This window comes from Sus scrofa, chromosome 12 (assembly GCF_054392235.1).
Source record: "Sus scrofa isolate SSC_HxYL_T2T_F1_AM1 chromosome 12, Sscrofa_HxYL_maternal_Yorkshire_Landrace_v2.0, whole genome shotgun sequence".
Lineage (NCBI taxonomy): Eukaryota > Metazoa > Chordata > Mammalia > Artiodactyla > Suidae > Sus > Sus scrofa.
This window is the reverse complement of record NC_139394.1, coordinates 1949547-1969366: the sequence shown is the minus strand read 5'-3', so window position 1 is coordinate 1969366 and position 19820 is coordinate 1949547. Positions and strand designations below refer to the sequence as shown.

At 54.8% G+C, this 19820-nt stretch overlaps 1 protein-coding gene across 48 annotated transcripts in view; it reads left to right on the top strand.

Moving 5' to 3' along the window:
- Nucleotides 1-19820, top strand: part of RPTOR (regulatory associated protein of MTOR complex 1) — a 309620-nt gene that overhangs the window by 91523 nt on the left and 198277 nt on the right. For 18 of the 48 annotated variants that reach the window (XR_014820511.1, XM_084983227.1, XM_021066495.2 and 15 more), the window contains 2 exons: nucleotides 4026-4128; nucleotides 16461-16543. The exons of 3 other annotated variants lie outside the window; for them this stretch is intronic. Coding sequence is in view for 35 of the 45 variants with exons in the window: in XM_084983227.1 (XP_084839353.1) it covers nucleotides 4026-4128; nucleotides 16461-16543 (186 nt within the window). In the remaining 10 variants the exon portion in view is untranslated. Of the gene's footprint in view, nucleotides 1-3815; nucleotides 3899-4025; nucleotides 4129-16460; nucleotides 16544-19820 lie in introns of all 48 variants that reach the window. 27 more of the 48 variants (XM_084983236.1, XM_084983249.1, XM_084983232.1 and 24 more) reach the window with 4 other exon arrangements.

Genomic DNA, 19820 nt, shown 5'->3' with positions numbered 1-19820 from the left:
GCCCTCAGCGCCCCGCCCTGCCTGCCCAGGTTCCCGACCCCGCGCCTCCGTGGGTGGGGCCCCCCAGGGCCTTTGGTATCTGCCCGGCCCAGCGCCTGTTAGGGAGGAAGCCCTCCTGCTGGGTAAGAGGATGGGGCGGGGGGCGTCCTGAGCTCTCGGCGCCCTTTGTCCTTTCCTTTGTCGGGGTCCGCAGCGGGGGTGGGCCTGACGGAGGAGCCGCCCCCGCGGGGGACTTTGAGAGGACCTCCCTGGTGCTTTGTCCTCCGCAGGCTGAGGACAAAGTGCAGAGCGGTGGTGGGGCAGCCTCGGCAGAGACCCTCATCTCCGTGGAAGGCTCTCGGGTGGCTGTGAGGAAAGTCACGTCTTCCTTGGGAAGCAGCTTGGGACTTGCTCCAGGGTTCGAACCCGTGCTCGCTGGAGACCTTCTGGTTCCGTGTTCTGGAGCACAGAAAAAATGTCCCTGATTTAAAATGATAAAGCAGTTATGCGTCGTGGCCTTAGGAAGACCACAGAAATGTCTCCAGAAACTCCTGGTTTTAAACAAAGACTGAATTTGCAATGAAATAATCACCTGTATGGGATTATTGATGCCGATCAATTAAATGTTGGAAAATGACTAACCGATAAAAGCTTTTGCTACTCTCTGATTGTCAGCCCTTCTGTTTCTTTCTTTTCTTTTCTTTCTTTCTTTTTTGGCTGCACCTGTGGCATATAGAAGTTCCCAGGCCAGGAATCGATCCTGGGCCTCAGCAGTGACAATGCCCAGTCCTTAACCACTAGGCTGCCAGGGAACTCGTATTTGTTTGTTCATCTCTTATGGTTTATAAGAAGAAGAGCCTCACACGTGTCCCTGGGAAGATGTGCTCCTGTCTTCAGTATGCCTTTGGAGGCAGGGTTGCAGTTCCTTTAAAAAGTGAAATTATTGGAGTTCCTGGGTTAAGGACCTGGCATTGTCTCCGTGGCATCTCTGGTTGCTGCTGAGGCTCAGGTTCAATCCCCAGCCCAGTACAGTGGGTTAAAAGGATTGGGTGTTGCTAGCTGTGATGTTGCTGCAGCTGAGGCTCAGATTCGATCCCTGGCCTGGGAACTTCCACATACCACGGATGTGGCTGAAAAAGAAAAAGGAGAATTAAAATTTTTATTAATAAATGCTGTTTTTTAAGCGATGGGAGAGAAGAGACAGAAGTCCTTCCTTTTCTCCCCATGCAACTTAAATTCCGTTTTGAACAGAGGACTGTTTTCCTGATGTGATGAAGAATAGAGAGCATCAAAGCAGCAGCGTTATCATTCTTAATGAGGAAGCTTTCACGACAGTGTTGTTAAAACCAAGTGCAAAGATCACCGCTGTTGTCATTTTGTAATTATCAGTAGTATGATTTGGGAAGCTCTGTGCAATGCCTAAGAAAGAAACAGAGGAGTGAGCTGCTGGAAAGACTGAGACAGGCTCGTCGCTATTCACTGATGGTGTGTTTGTGCCAAGGAAACCTGGAGAGAGAAGCACCTGAAAGCAGTTTCGTTTAATTGAGAACTTAGTGCCTTATCCTGAGGTATCGGCACTTATGAGTCGAAACTCCCATGGGCAGGGCGCATGTTGACTAGCATGTTGCCCCAAGTGTTCATGCAAGACCCGGGAATAATCCTACAAGACATGAACAGGACTTGGTGAAGAGACTGTTAGAACATTATGGGGAAAAATGAAATAAACGGAGAACCATACTGTGTCCCTGCAAGGTCGGGTCTGGCCAAGTTTAGTTTATATATCTATGTGACTTCTTAATACTTCGAATCCATTTTTGTTTGTTTATCACGTAAGAATTTAACCGGAGCGTCACTCTGCCGGGCAATAGAATGATGTGCTTAAACGTTGCCTTATTTGGAGGTCCCTGGTGGGGCCGAGGGTTAAGGATCTGGCGTTGCCACTTCAGTGGCCTGGGTCGCTGCTGTGGCGTTAGCTCGATCTCTGGCCTGGGAACTTCCGCATGCCATGGGTGTGGCCAAAAAAAGAAATTCCCTTGTTTACTATAAATTTAGGTCGTTTCCGCTTGTTTGCCATGATAAATAACGCTGTGAAGAAAATCTTTATGCGTAGAAGTTTCGTCCTTGTTATATTTTGTATTTCCTGTGTCAGATTCTCATATGTGGAATTATTGGATCAAAGAAGACAATTTAAAATACTCAGTGTTACCAATATGCCGTTTGATTAAACAACTTTCATCAAAATCTCCATGGGATTAGGAACTTGAGTAATGATTCATTTGGAAGTAAACAGGTGAATATAAATGTATCTGAGTAAAAGTTTAAAAAACACTTGTGAAAAGGAAACTCGGCTCTCCCACGCGCCACGTGCCACGCCACGCGCCACACCGGGAAGGTGGGTTATTTAAATCAGCGTGGTGTGTGCCCCAGAAATAGAATTTGGTCCGTGTGGGAATTAAACGCTAAGGGAGTCATTTCAGACCTTGGGCTTGTGGAGATTATTTAACAGGGGCAGTTGGCACCATGGGGAGTTTTTTGAGGAAAAATCAACCCTCACTTTGTACCGTGTCCCCAGTAACATCCAGCCGGATTAAGGGGGAGAACACAGAGGAGACCCCCCGTCTTCTCTGGCGCAGCAGCCGGGCACCGAGCCGGGCCTGGGCCAGGCGTCTGCCCCGGCAGGTGCGCACTGCCCTGACCTGGGAGGAGCCCTGACCAGGAGGAAGCCTGGGCCGCCGCTGGGGTGGCGTTGAGCAGGTGGCTGTGCCCTGATGGGATCCAAAAGGCCTCCCTGGGGAGCAGGTGTCTGAACCTGAGGGTCCGAGCTGGCAAGGCCGGCCGAGGCGCCCTCCAGGCAGAGGGGCTGCTGTGCGAAGGCCCAGGCAGGCCGAGGATGGAGGCTGAGCAGAAGGCCTGATGCAGGTGGAGAGCTTGGCAGGGGCTGGAGCTGTGAACATTTAGGAGAGCGTCGGGCAGTTCTCACCTGTGTCCTGAAGGTTTGGGGGACCAGCTGAAAACCAGGCAGTGAGCTGATGTGTTTTGGAAGCCTGGACCCGGGGAAGAAGGGGCGGGGGCCCTAGGAAAGCAGTTGCAGCACAGGCCGGATGTGCTAGTGGCTGAACAGACTCAGGAGCCACCCAGGAGCTGGCGGAGGGACTAGAGGTTCGGCTCGTCTTCCCAGTGGCCACCCTAGTGAGGTGACACATCACTTGCTGCAGCTATTTCCAGTCCTTTGATGTACTGATGTATCCTAGGCTCCTGAAGTTAGCCGTGGGCACCTGGTCGGTACTTTGTAAGTGTCTGTGGGATTCGTGAATGAAGGGTGAGGTCCAGTTTTCTGGCTCGAGCAGTCAGGTGGGTGGTGCTAACGTTTCCTAACTCGGGGACACCTGAGCTGGAGCTGGAGCAGGTGTGGAGGACGCATTTCAGCAGATGGGCCCAGGGCTCGGCATGTCAGGGGACAGGAAGGGAATCCAGTGGAAACACCAGAGAGGGAAACAGTTACAACAGTCAATGTGGTTGCAGTCTTTAATATGTAAAGAGCACATGAAAATCAATCAGAAAAGATCGCTCATGTCAATAAGTACAAGGTAGGAAACCCACAAGAGATAAAAGATACAAACATTTGAGGCATATTCAGCCTCAGTAACACTAACGATGCAGACCGAGTCAGCGTGACAGTTTTCCTCTCATCAGATGGTGAACACTTTAAAATAACGCGCGTGGCGATGAACCGGCCGGAGTGTGAATCTGTGCAGTTACCGCAGAGTCCTTTGGCAGACTGTGTCACGGGTCTTAAAATGTTGCTTTCTCTTGATCCGATAATTCTCTTTCTGGAGGTGGATCGTAAGGAGGCCTGAGAAGAGCCTCGCCTGCCCTGCGCCCCCTCACCTGCCTACCCGACTCGGCATCCCCGCCTCAGGTGCGCAGTCCCCGGGGGCAGTACCGGGCGGCTGCAGACGGGTTGGAGAGGCCCGGGCCCGTGTGTCTGGGAAGCCTGCAGCGATGCCTTGCATATTGAGTGATTTGTTTCTTCCGTGTCTTTCCAGATGAAGACTGTCAGTGTTGCCTTAGTTTTGTGCCTGAATGTCGGTGTGGACCCTCCTGACGTGGTGAAGACCACCCCCTGTGCTCGCTTGGAGTGCTGGATTGGTAAGCCGGGTCCCCCGCCCCGTCCACCTGCTGCAGGGGTCACCGCGTGGGGTTCTGGGCCTGGCAGGGCTTGCCTCCGCCGTCCTGGTCCCCTGCAGGCTCGCCCTTGGTTTGTGCGAATCTGAAGATTCATCTCATTTCGCAGTTACATAGCCTTTAAGCTATTTTAGATGGCGTCACTTAGGTTCGTGGCGGAGAAAGTGCCTCAAGGAAAATTGCTAAAGCGATGATTATTGGATCCTGGGGGTTCGTCCTGTTCCTGGCCCACGTTACTAGTTACATCCACTTAAAGTAAAGCTGGGTGGCTGGGGCCCGCGCGCAGGTGCCTCATTGTGCGGGGAGGAGGCAGGGCTGTTCTCGGCCGCCTTCCTCCCGCACCATCTGGACCAGTGGACAAGGCGAGCGTGTCACCCTGGCTTGTTCCCGCCCTTAGGGAGAGGGTGCTAGGCGCCCGCCGCTAAATGCGACACGAGCCCACGTTTTATAGATGCCTTTCATGAGGCAAGAAGCTCACTTCTGTTCTTAGTTTGCTGCGCGTTTCTGTCAGGGAACAGGGTTGAATCTGCCCAAGGGCTTTCTCAGCATCTATTGACATGATCACCTGGCTTTCCTTTCTCAGGCTGTTGATGTGGTGAATGCTGTCCATTGGTTTTGGTTGTTGAGCCAACCTTGAATTTCTGGCATAAAGCTCCCTTGTGTTATCTTTTTCGTGTGTTTCTGGATTTGACTGCTAGCCGTCTGTTAAAGAGCTTTGCGTCTCTGTTTATAAGGGCTGTTGGTTTCCAGTCTTCTCCCTCCCTCCTTCATCAGCTGCCCTATGGCACATGGATGTTCCTGGGCCAGGGGGCGTATCCGAGCCGCGTCTGGCCTACACCACAGCTGCGGTAACGCGGGATCCTTATCCCACTGCGCCACAGTGGGAACTCCCCTTTTATCTACTTTAAATATTAAAAATGACAAATTATTCTAATCTCAATTGGGAGAAAACATTGTCTTTCCCTCTTTATACACCTGTCTCCCTCTTTGGGGGCGTCTTGGGATGACAGCCCTTGTCTCACAGCTGCCAGCCTGCAGCCCAGGCCCCTTGTCCCCCCCACGCAGCCACAGTAGTTGTTTTCCGTGTCTGGGTTTCTCAGAGGCTTCTTGGTTCTCTGTCAACCTCTGGTTGAAATCGACGTCTCATTTGCCACCACTGACTGTTTCTACGTCATTGACCGCTTGTCACAGTGAATTTAATCAACTGTGTCCCATTTCCTCCCTCTTTAACCACTTTTCCGTTAGGGTTTTTTGTTAATGGCTGCACCCACAGCCTATGGAAGTTCGCAGGCCAGGGGTTGCATCCGAGCCACAGCCACAGCAACGCTGGACGCTTTAACCCACCGCACAGGGCTGGGGGCTGCACCCACACCTCTGTAGTGACCTGAGCTGCTGCAGTTGGACTCTTAACCCCCTGCGCCATGGTGAGAACTCCCCTTAGGTTTTTTAAAACAGGGCTGCTGAACCTGGATCCCGGCGTATGCTCCCAGCGCCGCGTGGTCAGGGTGTGAGTACAGAATTGTGCCAGCCAGGTCGGGGCCTTGGTTCCTGTCCGAGTCTCTAGAGGCCCTCCTGCCCCCCGAATAGAATCAAAGAACCCTCCTCACAGCCCGCAGTCTCTTTGATGAGCGTCTGTTGGGACGGTGTTAATGAAAACGAGAAAAATCCTTGCTTCCTTCTTGGTGTGAAATCTCGCAGAGGAGTGGATTTCTTTATATTGTGTTCTGCACAATCCTGCAATTCAGATGTAATCTACTTTGTAATAATCTCCATGGATTTTGAGTTCAAAAGGGCGTATACCTTTTCTAAGTTGAAAATTTTTCATTCGGCCTTAATTAAAAAGTGGGTCTTTGTGATGGTGATTTTAGCAACATGGTAGAGGAAAAAAAAAGGCTCTTAGAGATGTGACTCGGCAATCTGTAAGGTGTCGGGCAGCCGTTATTTCAACTTCTATTTTGAAGAAAGTTTTCGGAAGTTGCAAGTAGAGTTCCAAGCAGTTTTTCCCCTGATTGACCTGAAAGTAAGCGGCTGAAACGACGCTCCATCCGTGTGTGGTCCCTGAGAATAAGAGTTTCACAGCGACAGCGCGGTCACCACGGTCAGGGCACCAGCATGGCAGCCCTGCTGGCTCCATGCCTCAGGCTGCAACCACATTGGCAAGCGTCCGCATGGGCCCCTAATGGCACAGGGACCCTGCACTGTGTCGCGTGGCGCCCTGGAGCAGGCGTGGTCCTCCCTTAGCCTGCACGGCCTCGGCACTTGGGAGAGCGCAGGCTCTCCGTTGAGCAGGGTGTCTGCGGTGCTGCGTTGGGGCTCAGTTTCCTTCATGCCTCTGTGGCAGGAGTGCCACAGATCACCTTCCTCCCTGGCATCCCGCTGGGCGGCTCGCGACCGTGATTGGTCCCATGACGGGGCCAGCAGCTTTCTTGTTAGCCGATTGAGTCGGGGTCAGAGCTGCGGCTGTGAACCCTGCCTGCCCTTTGTAGTTAATGGGTCTTTGGGGATGAGGTGCTGTGGCTGTGTCAGTTTTCCTTTCCTCGTCGGGATTTCAGTTTCTTCAGTTTGAACTCATGACTCATGGGGTCCTTTTTTAAATTTTATTTTACACACACACACACACACACACACACACACACACACACTCTTAATGGCCAAACGCGCAGCATATGGGAGGTCGCGGGCCAGGGATGGAAGCTGAGCCACAGAAGCGACCTATGCTGAAGCTGCAGCAATGCCGGATCCTTTAACCCACTGTTCTAGGCCGGGGATTGAATCCACACCTTTGAAGCAACCTACGTTGTTGCAGTTGGGTTCTTAACCTACTGCTCCACAGGGGGAACGCCTGTATTGTATTTTTATATCATAATCAATGGATTATAGTCCAGCAGCATTACCATCCTTTATCTTTTTTTTGCTTTTTTTTTCAGGGCCATACCCGTGGCATATGGAGGTTCCAGGCTAGGGAACTACAGCTACTGGCCTACACCACAGCTGCAGCAACACCAGATCCGAGCTTTGTCTGCGACCTTCACCACAGCTCACAGCAATGTCGGATCACTGAGCAGGGCCAGGAATCGAACCGGCATCCCCATGGCTCCCAGTTGGGTTCGATTCCGCTGCAGCACAAGGGGAGCTCCTGCTGGCCTTTATCGTGATAGTCGGCTTGTCTCTACCGGCTTGTGTGGCCTCTTGTCACTTTGATGGCGCGTCCTCGCCTCTCTCCTCGTGTTCTCTCCTTGCTCTGTTCCTGGCGGCGGCCGCTTCTCCAGGGAGCCCCGTCCTTGCTGTGGCGTGTAGAGTCTGGAAACAGAGGTCGGGGTCCGCATGTTCCCGGGGCCTGGGGAGCGGGCTGTTGCTCCCAGCACCTCCCTCGGTGGGCGGGGAAGGGAATGCACGTGTGCACGTGGCGCGCGTGTTTCTGTGTGTGCACCTTCCTGTCTACACACGATGAAAACCATCCACGCCTTCCGCTCTGTACCAGGGGGCGTTTCTGCATTTGTAACGCCTCCTCCGACAGCGCGGTCCTTGCACCTGCTGTGTGGCCCGCTTCTCATCCCCGCCCTCAGCCCCTTTGCCTCTGCACTCTCCCCACGGGCCTCTGGGCTCCGGCTCCCCGTGGGGCCTTCCGGGGCCTCCCTTCCTCCTTCCCTCCTTTCCTCCCTCCCTCCTCCCCCCTCCTCCCTCCTCCCTCCTTTCCTCCCCTCCTCCCTCCTCCCCCCTCCTCCCTCCCTCCTTCTTTCCTCTCTCCCCCCACTTCCTCCCTTCTCTCCTCCTTCCCTCCTTTCCTCCCCTCCTCCCTCCCTCCTTCTTTCCTCTCTCCCCCCACTTCCTCCCTTCTCTCCTCCCTCCCTCCTTTCCTTCCCCTGCACAGGCTCTGAGCCCCTGCCTGGACTCTGGGCCACCGCAGTCCCCCTGGTCCTGGAGCAGATGCCAGCCTTGCCCAGACCCAAGGCTGCATGCTGATGGCTTTAGGATTGTTTGAGGGGGTTCAGCATTTGTGAGCCAGACTTGCGGTTTCAGGCTTCAGGAACACGTCATGGCCACGCAGAGAGTCTGGAGGAGGACCTCCTGCAGGGCTGGTGCCTCCAGATGCCCTAAGAAGATGCTCCTGTTTGGAAGGCAGCCAGTCAGCGTCTTCGCCTTGGTCCTAGCCTCTTGCGCTCTGTCACTAGAAACGAAAGCTTTTGCATTCGTCAAGACCCGGCGTGCTCATTCCAGCTCTTTCACGTAGCAAGCAGGTCGCTCAACCATTTGGGATCTTAGCTTCCCCGCCTGCCTCTGGGCGCTCTTGGCTGGAGGGGATTAACGAGAGCTCGGACAGGGCTCAGCGTGGGGACCGCCGCAGCCAGGGTGGCCGCCAGAGGCCTGCACCCGCCTCCCCAACACGCCCGGCGCCGGGTGGGAGCCTGAGCGGTTCCCGTGCCGGTGCTTCCTCCACCTGGTCTGTGTGCCCGCTGCGGGGGGAGGGCACGTCCGCGCCCCGTCGCTGCGTGTGCCGGCCTCGAGGGACAGCGGCTCCGTCCCCGGGCCGGGGCCCCGGCGGTTGTCTGGTGGTGGGACGCAGACCTCCCCCCTTTATTTACAAAGTGGACGTAGAAATGTCAGGTGACAGCCCGAGAGCGTCCTGTGCCCTGCCGTGGGCCGGTGAGTGTGGGCGCCCCGCGCCTGGTGGGGAAGGGGGCGGGAGCGGGTGCGAGTTCATTTCCTTAGGGCCGCAGACACACCGCCAGCGAATGAGACGGCCTGTGCTGGTCGAAAGGGCCCTGGGCTCCGGATGAGGGTCTGGCAGCTGGAGCTGCACGTTCTTCTTTCCCGTCCCTCCTCGGGCCCCGGGCGCGGCTCCACGGGCGTTTGCGGAGCGCAGCCGGGGGCTCGGGGGCTGCTCGCAGGTGTTGCCGAAGCGGCCCTCAGGTTTCCTGGTGCTGCCCGAGTACCCACGCGGCAGCTACGCCGCGCTCTCTGGAGAGGAGACGCTGGACGCTGCTCCCGCGGGGCTGGGGTGCCAGCTCTGGCCGAGGCAGGAGCCGCGGCGCCCAGGCCCTGAGCGTCCTGGCGGCAGCGGGTGGCGGCCAGGCCCTCGCGCCTCCCCTGCCCTGCCGTCCCTCTGCGCGCTGAGGTGCTGTTGCAGGAGGGAGGTGACACTCAGAGAAGCGGGTCAGAGGCTGTCGTGTGTGATGGCCCCCCATTAAATGCTTCCGCAGTGACCTCACCAACCCCACAGAGAACGGCCCGGCCCGCCTGCTGGAAGACTGAGAGCGGAGAGGGGCGCGCCAGGGGGTGCGCGGGGGGCCGCGCCGCCGGGGAGGGCGCCCGAGATGCCGCTGTCCCAGGGAGCTGCCCTCTGGGAGGCACGGTGCTTCCTCGCGCTCCTCCCTCCGTGTGCGTGGTCACTAAGAGACCTGTGTCGCTGAGCTGAGCACTGGGCCGGGCGGCCCTGGCGGAGCTCTTGGGTTTGCAGACCCTCGCCAGGCTGTCGTCTGTGCTTCCCTGACTCGGGCTCCGCAGCAGGTCAGCGAGTCCACAGTGTCTGTTGGGAGAGCCCGCAGGGCAGGCACAGAAGTGTGCGGGGAGGGGCATCGCCGGAGGCGGCCCCTCGGGCTCAGCAGATGTGCTGGGCGAGCCGGGACAGGCCGTGTGGGGTGGGGGCACTGCCAGGGGGCCAGGGCGGAGGACCCCGGGGACAAGGAGTGGCGCCGCCCAGGCCCTGCTGCTGGACGCTGGGGCGCCTGGCGTGCCTGCAGTGCGGACCCTTGCTCCGCGGGGCTGCTGGTTTAAACCCCGTTTTCTCTGTCTGGCTTCACTGGACTCCTGGAGAAGTGTCTGCGTCTCCCGGAAGGAGGGCTGGAACGGCTGGGAGCCTCCTCCCTCTCCAGTGCAGGCCGGGAGGCCCGGCCTCCCCTCCGCTCTCCCGAGGCGGGGACAGCAGAGACGTCATCCATTTTGTGGGTGTGTGGGGCGTGCGCGGAGGGGTCGGGGTGCGGCTGAATCGTAGAGAAGGTTCCTGCAGGATCGTGGTGCCCATCCTAGGCGCTGGGAGGGGCGCGGTCTGGCCCTTAGCCAGAGCGTCCCTGTCACCAGCTCTGTCCTGGAGTTCAGCAATGAAATGCCTCCGGCTCTGGCGCTGCCGCTTATCAAATGTGTGTAGAAGGCATCATGACTAATATAATACAGAGCCATTAAAACTACTTCGGGGAGTTCCCGTCGTGGTGCAGCGGAAACCAATCCTACTAGGAACCATGAAGTTGCGGGTTCGGTCCCTGGCCTTGCTCAGTGGGTTAAGCATCCGGCGTTGCTGTGAGCTGTGGTGTAGGTTGCAGACGCGGCTCGGATCCCACCTTGCTGTGGCTCTGGTGTAGGCCGGCAGCTGTAGCTCCCATTCGACCCCTAGCCTGGGACCCTCCATGTGCCGTGGGTGCGGCCCTAAAAAACAAAACAAAACAAAACCAACAACAACCAAAAAAACCCGCTTCTAATTGTAAAGTGGCCTTATTGCCAGTTTGTGTTTTCTCAGTCAAAAAGTTGTTGCTCAAGGTTACACAAGGGATTAATGGCAGAGTCCTTGGAAGACGTAGAGAGAGAATTACACTGGATCTGGTAGCAGTGCTTGGCTCTAAGTCAGTGAACAGATGCTTAGGGAATGTCCGCTAGATACAGGCTGCAAAGAAGTGCAGAGGTGCTCTGAGCAGTGAGCGCTGCATGTTTTTAAACTTCAAATTTGTACTGAAGTATAGCTTCGGTACGGAAAGATGCCCTGATCCAAGCGTGTCCTTGATGGCTTCCCAAACCGATGGGATCCAGATCAAGAGGCCTGGAAGCCGTCCTGTCTGTTCGCCTGCAGTCCCCCACCCCTGGGGCTCCCGTGTCCTGAGGGCGCCGTCAGCTCTGAGGATTTCGCACATTCTCCTGATGGGGGCGTCAGGAGGCAGTGACACCGAAGCGGTACTTTCGGGGGCTCACTGTGCGGGTCTCCAGGTGGGAGGAGAGGAGGCAGGTCAGTGAGCCCGGTTCCCCGCCCTCTGCAGCATCTTCAGGAACCCCGCTGGGCGTGGGGCATCTCAGCAGAGTCGGGTGAGGTGCTGCCTCTGGGACCAACAGCCTCCGGAGGGCCCGGCGGGGTCCTCGTGGCGGAGGAAACCGGACAGGCCGCGGCGGTCGGGTTGTGTGATGGTGAAAAAGATGCGGAGGAATAAAAGGCACCCCTTTTGGGGGCGGCTGAAGGCGCTCTTGTGACCTTGGACTAGGCATTCAGCCTCCTTCAGCTTCGTCTGTCTGCCGTGTTAAGAGGTGGGTTGGTCCAGGTCCCCGCCAGTACGAAGTTCTGAGCATCGTGAAATGCGGAAGGATTTTTGAAGAGGTAAAATTTTATGCAAGTGCCAGTTACCGTCTCCTTTCCTCTGTCCATCCCCCCACCCCCCACCCACGAACCCCCTTCATTCCTTCAGTAGAAACTCATGAAGGCATTAGAAGGGCTTTATTAAAGCAGAACTGCAATGTTAAACTTCTGTTGTGTCCACTTCCCCCGTGTCAGATTGATAGCCCCGTCAGCCGTATCCGCCCAGGAATTCAGTTCCTTAAAGTTATTTATTGAGCTCCGTTGAGTTTAGATAATGTCATAACGAAAGTACCACTTGAGCCGTGCTCACTCTTGCCCGCTCCTCCCTCGCTCCCCCCACCCCCCACCCCTCGCTTGTGTTCTTGGGAGGAAACCATAGACATTGACCCCAGGGATTCCCTAGGAGGTGGGCTGTGGCGGCCTCACTTAGGTGGTCACAGCCTGATGGATGGCCGGGGCTGCCCTTGCTCCTCTGGTGGCGGAGGGTGCAGGTATTTGATCGGAGACCAGGGGAGAAGAGGGGTTGCTGCGTCAGGCTGCCCTGACCGAGGAGGGTCTGTGGCTGCTGGGCCGTCGCCGCGGTGCACAGGAGGTGTGGCCGCCTCCTTCCAGCTCTGGTCGGGGCGTGGGTGGAGTCCCAGGAGGAGCTGTCGCTTTGGTCCTCCCCACGCCCTCCCTCCCTCCAGCCGTCGTTGTCCTGGTTCTTTAGGGCACGTGCCTAAGAGCTGTGATTTCTGGACAGGCCTCTATCTTTCTGCGGAGGAGACCGACTGGGTCCCTCAGGTGGGTGAGCAGGTGAGACCCTTGCAGACCAGCTCTCTGCTTCCTCTGAGGTCGTCCCGCACAGGGCCAGGCTGGCTGCTTGATGCTTCCTCTTTGTCAAAGCTGTTTTCTGCTTCCCTCGCTGGGTCTGTGCACCGAGGAGGCCCTTACCTTTTATTTCTCAGATCCCGGTTCCTTCCTGTCTCCTGCCAGTCTGTGACTCAGGTCGCAGCGGTGGGGATGGGCCCACTGGAATTCTTTTGAGACCTCAGCACTCTCCTCCGACCAGAGCAGAGAGGTGGAGATTACCATCTAAGTGCTTTGGGTGTGCAGTAAAGCAAGTTTACCAGGCTGCTCTCGGACAGCTCAGTTAAACCCAGCTCTCACCACGTTTCCCTCGGCCAGAGCCGCTCATCAGCCGGCTGGCCCCTTCTGAAACCAATGAATTCGGCCCTTCAGCCGGGGGGAGCAGGGGTGGGAGGCCTTGATGCCTTTGCTATATCCATGGTAACGGTCCCTCCCACTCTAAAGTCCTGTTACTCAATTTCATAATTCATGTTTGTTTTTTTTTAAATCATAGTAACACGTGCACCTCTTAAAAACCGAGTGGCCCTGAAGGTGGGTGAGGAGGCGCTGCCTCCTGCTCTGAGCCTGACGGGGCCCTTTCTTCTCTATGGGTGTATAGGACTTCCCCCCGTGGCTACAAATTTGCTGCTTACTTTTATTGCTACCTTTTCTGTGAACTCACAGGTTATTTTCTACATGTATTCTAGTACATCTGTCAAGGACTATCCGTGTTTTTCCAGTGCGCAGATAATCTGTTACTTAAAAACAAACAAACGAACCCTCTAGCTCTTGTTGGACTCCTTGGTCTCTGGATTTGGTACATGGGTGTCTTGCAGGTTTTTTTCCATTCTCTCTGTTTCTCATTTCTCATTTCCCATAACCTTTGTTGCCTTCTTTTGTGGTCTATTTCTTAAGAAAAGAAATATGAGATACAGATTTTGTATTTTCAGCTCTGAAAAAGCCTGCCTTTTCCCCTCAAACTTGAATGTCAGGTTGAAATAATTTTCGCAGGGGATTGGAAGGTGTTGCCCTGTTTTGTCCAGCCTACGTGATGCCGTGGGGACCAGAGCTTCCCCCATTCTTGATCATGTGTTAGTGACCTGATTTTGTCTGTGGACTTTTCCTTGTCTTTCCTTTTTAGCAGTTGAATTACGGTATGTCGGGATGTAAATTTCCTTGGGCTTCTTGAATCCGTTGTTGTGTCTCTTACCGAATTTGGGCGGTTCTCAGGCATTGTGTCTTCAGCTCCTTTTTTGAGCTCTGCACTTGCTTGTCTCTTTCTGACTCCGGCGGCACCAACATCACACCCTTTAGGCTCCTTTCTCGGGAGCCATTGCATTTCTGCAAAGAGAAAGCTCACATTCTCTGCCAGGGAGGGATTGTATGGCAGTGGCCAGGCAGAGGGGAGCAGAGAGCTGATGTACTGACCTGTGGGGAGGGCAGGATTCGAGGGGTCCTTGGGGAATTGGGGCAGAAGTGGTGTCGTGCGTGGCAGACAGGAGCCTGCAGGGAAGTTCGGGGAGGATGCCGTTTGGGGACACTGCTCGGCTCAAGTTGAAGTAGTCTTTCCACAGGCTTTCCTACTGGAGAGCGCTGGATATTCGTTTAATGAAAACGCTCTGTTGGCTGAATAGGCAACGGGGCGTGGGGTGTGGGGGACGAGGAGGCGGTCCTGTCCTGAGGCGGGAGGCTTAGGGGTGGAGGCAGGGGCAGGGGCGGCTGCTGTCCTGTTGAAGCCTTGTGATGCTGTCTTGGCATAACTTTGAGTCTGGAGAGGGCTGCGGGAGTGCTCCGGGTACGAGGGGAGCCCAGCATGCTAGAGCACGGGGTGGTGGGGAGCTTCGTTTCTGAGAAAGTCGACCCTAGACTTGGAGTCCAGAACATGGAGTGAAAGAATGAATCCCAGTTAGGAGGAGAATCGGACAAGCACCCGCTTAGGTGTCCTACTTCTCCAGTAGTCTAACCTCTTCCTTGGGGGAAAAAAAAAAAGGTATCTGATTAAAATCAGAGAATCTCTGTTGAAAACGGCTTCCTGCAGCTGCAAAGGTGTGGTATGGGGACAGGGGGCGGGAGGGGAGGTCCTGAGACCCCTCAGGGACCCACGGGGTGTGGGCCGAGTTTGTAATAGCGTTCAGGTCTTACTGGCCTCGGCCCTGTGTTGACAGGTTGCTCTTGATGGTGCAGCTGCAGGTGTCTGAGCACGAGTGAAGGCCACGGCCGCAGGTTACTGGTTGTGGTTTGCTTCTCAGCCAAGCATTCCAGTGAAAACAGTCCGTTTTCCCTCAGATTTGTCCTTGACGAAGCAGTAGAATTTCCCAGCCTCGCTGGGTTTCGGCCACTGAGCGCACGCACACCTGTCCTGTTTCAGTGGTGAAAGGGGACACATGCAGAGAGCAGCCCTGCCTCGGGGGCCTGTGGCCCAGGGCTTGTGAGCTGAGCCCCTGCTCTCGTCAGGGCCGGCAGACCCTGGGGATTGGGCAGGAGGGGAAGGAAGTCCCTTTAAGGAAAAGCATTTCTTGCCAGTGATAGAACTGGCGACATCGGTGCGACCCGGAAGATGTGCGTGGCTCAGCCAGCTGCTCTTTGCCGCACGACCAGCCACAGGGGTGCGAAGGCGGGTGCGGGGCGGTCCTGGCTTTTGATGTCACACAGGTACGCGGGAATCGCTCATTCATGCGCCTGTGAAATGACTGCTTCATGGAGTTCCCGTCCTGGCGCAGCGGAAACAAATCCAACTAGGAACCCTGAGGATGCGGGTTCGATCCCTGGCCTCGCTCAGTGGGTTAAGGATCCGGTGTTGCCGTGAGCTGTGGTGTGGGTGAAAGCCGAGGCTCGGATCTGGCATTGCTCCGATTGGACCCCTAGCCTGGGAACTTCCACATGCCGCAGGTGCGGCCCTTTTCAGCAAATAAAAAAAAAAAAATTCCTCTCTTTTCTAATGATGCATATGTGTATGTGTGTGAAGTGGGATTTTCCTCATAGAGATCAGCTGAAGCCTCAGAAGAAGGCAAAGCAGACGGAAGGGTCCAGATGTCCCCTCTAACCAGCTGCTAAAGAAATCTGCCAAATGGGAAACAGTGTTTCTTCTCTCGTTAAATTTTTTTGGGGAAAAAGTCATTTTTCATAACAGATATTTATGTTCTAATGTACTGGGTTTATTATTACTTTTTTTTGGCCGCTTCCGCAGCATGCAGAAGTTCCCAGGCCAGGGATTGAACTCGCACCACAGCAGTGACAGTGCTGGATCCTTAACCCACTGAGCCACCAGGGAACTCCTACTTTAAAATGAGTAAATAAACATTTTTAAAATTCCTCATGATAATTTTAAATGTAGTAAATGCCAACAGACACAACTGCCTAAAAGTTACCTGGGTTCCGCCACAGTCGTAAAGGGTGTGAAGAGGTCTCAAGACCAAGTACGTTGCAGGAATTGCTGGTTTAGGGTTACTTGCTCTAGAAGTGGCTCCTGAAATGAATAAGTGAGGCAGGGACATGTGGGCACGCAGGCCCCTCGTCCAGAGGGTCTGTGTTTCCTCAGAAGCACCACCTGGGCCCGAATTAGGAGCCCAAGAATAAAGCAGTAAGGAGTTCCCATTGTGGCAGTGGGAACGCATCCGACTGGGAACCATGAGGTTGTGGGTTCAATCCCTGGCCTCGCTCAGTGGGTGAAGGATCCAGCGTTGCCGTGAGCTGTGGTGTGGGTCACAGACCAGCTCAGATCTGGCATTGCCTTGGCTGTGGTCTAGGCTGGCAGCTGTAGCTCCAATTAGACCCCTAGCCTGGGAACCTCCATATGCCGCGGGTGTGGACCTAAAAAGACAAAAAAAAGAATAAAGCGGTAAGAGGCCAGGAAAACCGCAGGTGCGGAAATAATGAACGTGGATGAAAGACAACACCCACGGGGCCAGGGATTTCCGTAGAGCCAGTTTCCTCTAGAAAGGTGAGGAGTTGTGGCTTGCCAGCCAGCCTGGGTGCCTTCGTCCCAGGAGTCTGGTGCCCACAGGCGAGCCCCAGGCCCTGATGTGTCCTCTTTCGTCCAGGGTGACTCGAGTGAGTAGTGTAAGAGGAAGCTGGACGAGAGGGTGGGAGGAAGAAAGGCGCCAAATGGAACTCACTCCTCTTCATTGCTTCCCAGATCCTCTGTCGATGGGCCCTCAGAAAGCTCTGGAAACCATCGGTGCAAATTTACAGAAGCAGTACGAGAACTGGCAGCCACGGGTAAGGGTCCTCTGCTTTCTTCTTTCTTTCTTGCAGGGAGACTTCCGTTCCTTGGTTTAAATAGTCTTTGCATCCAGACCTCAGCTCGTATGAGTCGGGGGTTGGGCGCGCGCCGTGGCAGGCTGGTCCCCTCGGTCTGCTGATGTGCTCCACGGCGTCCTGATGAAACACATGCCCTAGCGTGAGTCATTACCTGGATGATCTGTTATTTCGCCTGAGCTTTCCCCCAGAATGTTTAGAGAAGAAAAAGTATTTTTCATGTCACTCTTATTTCGCACAGGAAATGTATTTTCAGTGATTTTCTGCAACCTCAACTAGTTAGAGCTATTTCTCCCCTCTTCAGTTTTCAAACAGTTGAGAAAAGAAGCAGTCAGCGTTCAAAAGATGACACCTATTATATGCTTTGTCTTTGATTCAAAAGGGAAGGTTCTTTTTAGGGAGCCAGTTACCAATTACTGTGTCTTTTGTTGCTTATATCTTAGACTTAAAAAAAAAAGGAGAAGTGGAATACAATATGATCCCTGTGTCAGATTGACTTTCAGATCTCAGGTGCTTTTAAACTACCCAAAGGCCTACCTTCTTCAGTCTTCCTCATTAACTAGTTCGCGGATTTCATAATTTGAATAGAAAATGAGAACTCCGGGGGATTTGTGGAGGTGCCTTTTCATTCAGCTCTGCGACGCTGGTTCTGGAGTGATGCCTAGGATGCAGCGAGGGGCTCGTGAGCCGGTGGCCTGGCCCTCGGGCCTCCGGAGGATCTTCCTGCAAAGCCTGAGGAGCAAACAGTTCCGAGAGCCGGGAGCCCTTGCCGGCCTGGGATTTTCGTTTGTGGGTCGTTGATCCACCTGACTGGAATTCAGGAATTCTTCACAGATCATTCGTGTTCCAGGAGCAGAGCCAGGAAGGAATTTGTTCCTGCCTGTGAGGGTGACAGGTGACTAGTGTCACGAGACATCTCTGGGCCTCAGGTGTGTCTTCGTGCTTTGCGATTCTGACTTGTCAAGTCAGTAACCGTGGACTTTGCTCTTTAGGGGGCAGTTTCTTGGTGGAGATTTGGTCTCTGTCTAAAGACTTTGCTTTTCCTCCCTCAAATGTGTTACCCCCTGTGATTTCTATAAAAATTCAGCAGCATGTTCCTGGAGAGGGGTGTGTGTTTGGGCGCGGGTGGGGACCAGAAAGCTACTTCGATGGTGTGTTCCTTTAGAAATAGTTGAGATGCTCGGTGTTACCGGAAGGAAATTGCCTCCTAGAGGACGGTGAAGCCCCTCCAGGACTGCAGCGAGGCCAGCCAGGCCCTCAGGGGTGAGCGAGAGGCACAGACCGACCTTACAACCCAGGTGGGACACCATGCGCAGGCGGCATCAGAACACACCGTGTCACTGGCCTCTGGAGGATTGAGAATTAGCTGGACCTTAAGAGAAGGCCTTTCGGAGGCCGCTGCTTTGGAGCAGCCTCTGGGTTTGATTTCACGCTTTGCTCTTTGCACATTCGTGTAAGAAGGGACCTGGCCAGGTACATTCAGGTCTGCGGTAGTGTTCATAGCCAGGGTCCCTGCGGTTTTACCTCCTTCCTTCCTTTTAAAGAATCACTACCCGAGAAGGTACCGTCTTTCAGGACACGTGTTCAGTGCACTGAGCTGTCGTGCGTTGATTCCATCTGGTGTGATGTGCAGTCTTTTGTGTGCTGACAGGTGGTTTTCCACCAGCTTTACTGGTTTAGCTTGGGAGGAGTCACACGTCCGTGCTCGTGGGCGGAATCTGGTAAAGTAGGATCTAGGATGATTTTTCATCCGAATCTCCGTCGGTGGGCAGACCTCTCCCGTGGTGTCTGGAAGAGGCATTGGCGTGTAGGCAGGGGCCGCATTTGTGTACAGGGAAATGCTTGCAGATCTCAGCGCGACGGACGGGACCGAGACGGTTCCTCCCAGGAGAGTGGGAGGCGGTGCGGGGTGCGCTCTTCTGGGTAGTTCTTCCGAGATCCCCGGCAGTGGGACTCCAGGAGCAGCTCTCCAGAGTCCTTTCTGGAAGGACTTCAAAGGGCTGAGGAGGGAGAATGTTTCCAGATCGTTGGACCTTTAGGAAAAGGTGTCTTGGCCAGTGCGGCCGGGATTCCGTCTGGGCAGTGTATGGTGCGGCACCGGCCTCAGGGATCAGCTGCAGGCCGCAAGGAAGCGGTTCGCGCAGACGGGATGGGATCTTGTGCCGGCGTCCGGGAAGCAGAGCCACGCGATGAATACTTCATGGTGTCTTTCCTGACGCCAAGACCATTGCATTCATTTTTAAGTACTATAAAAATGTCTCAGATTTTGTGGCTACAAACTGTCTGTGGGACTTGGGTATCTCCGAGCTGAGCCTAAGGTGGCGATGCAGTGCCATGCCCGGCGGCCCACGCGTGGCCGTCACGGGGCCGTGCCGTGTGTCCTGGCACAGAACACCGCCCTGCTCTGCTACCTTCCTGTGGGTCGCGGGAGAGGGAGGGAAGCCTGGCATCCGAGTTTGCACACAACGTGAGGCAGTCGCCCAGCTCGGATGGTTGTGCGCGGGCGCCGGTTCCGGACTGTAAATCAGGGTCCTTTGAAACATTGCCGAGCGAAACGCACCTCCCTTCACGGCCCTCCACGGGGCTCTCGAGTTTGCTGCAGTAATAAAGAGAGGTTGATTGCATCTGCAGTAAAACAATGGGAACGTTATTAAATTTCTCGACCTTGTTGGAGCTGCCCATAGATCTGGTTCTCTCTGTATCCTGCACTGCGAGACCCTCCGAGGTCGGGCCGCTGGAAGGTCACTTTCGTTAGTGTTTGCAGAAGTCCTCTCGTGCCTCCGTGTTGCCGGGCCGGGAGCAGACTGGGAGTCCCGAGACCCCCGTCCCGTCCCGGGAGCGCACCACCAGCCCCTGGCAGCCCCGCCCGCCTGCCTCGGGAGACTGGTGCTCTGAGGAGCCCGTTTCCTCTCTGGTGCTAAGTTGCTTGTAGTTTTTCCTCCTTCCTTTTCTAGCTTTAACGAGTCAAGATGAAACATTTCGATAAAGGTAATTTGGGGTCAAGAAGAGTTTAGAGAAACCATGATGGTGGTATTTTTTTTTTTTCTGAAGCAGCCAGACTCTCTGGCCCAGATTTCCTTACCAGGCCGATTGAGTCTTTTTCTAAATAATTTATCAGTTTGCCACGGGTGAAATATTTCTTCTGATTAAATTTAAGACTTGGCCTTATTACCTTGTCGGTACATAAATTCATGTTGTGCGGGAGATTGAAGGGAAAATGCCAACTGTTGTTTCGGCT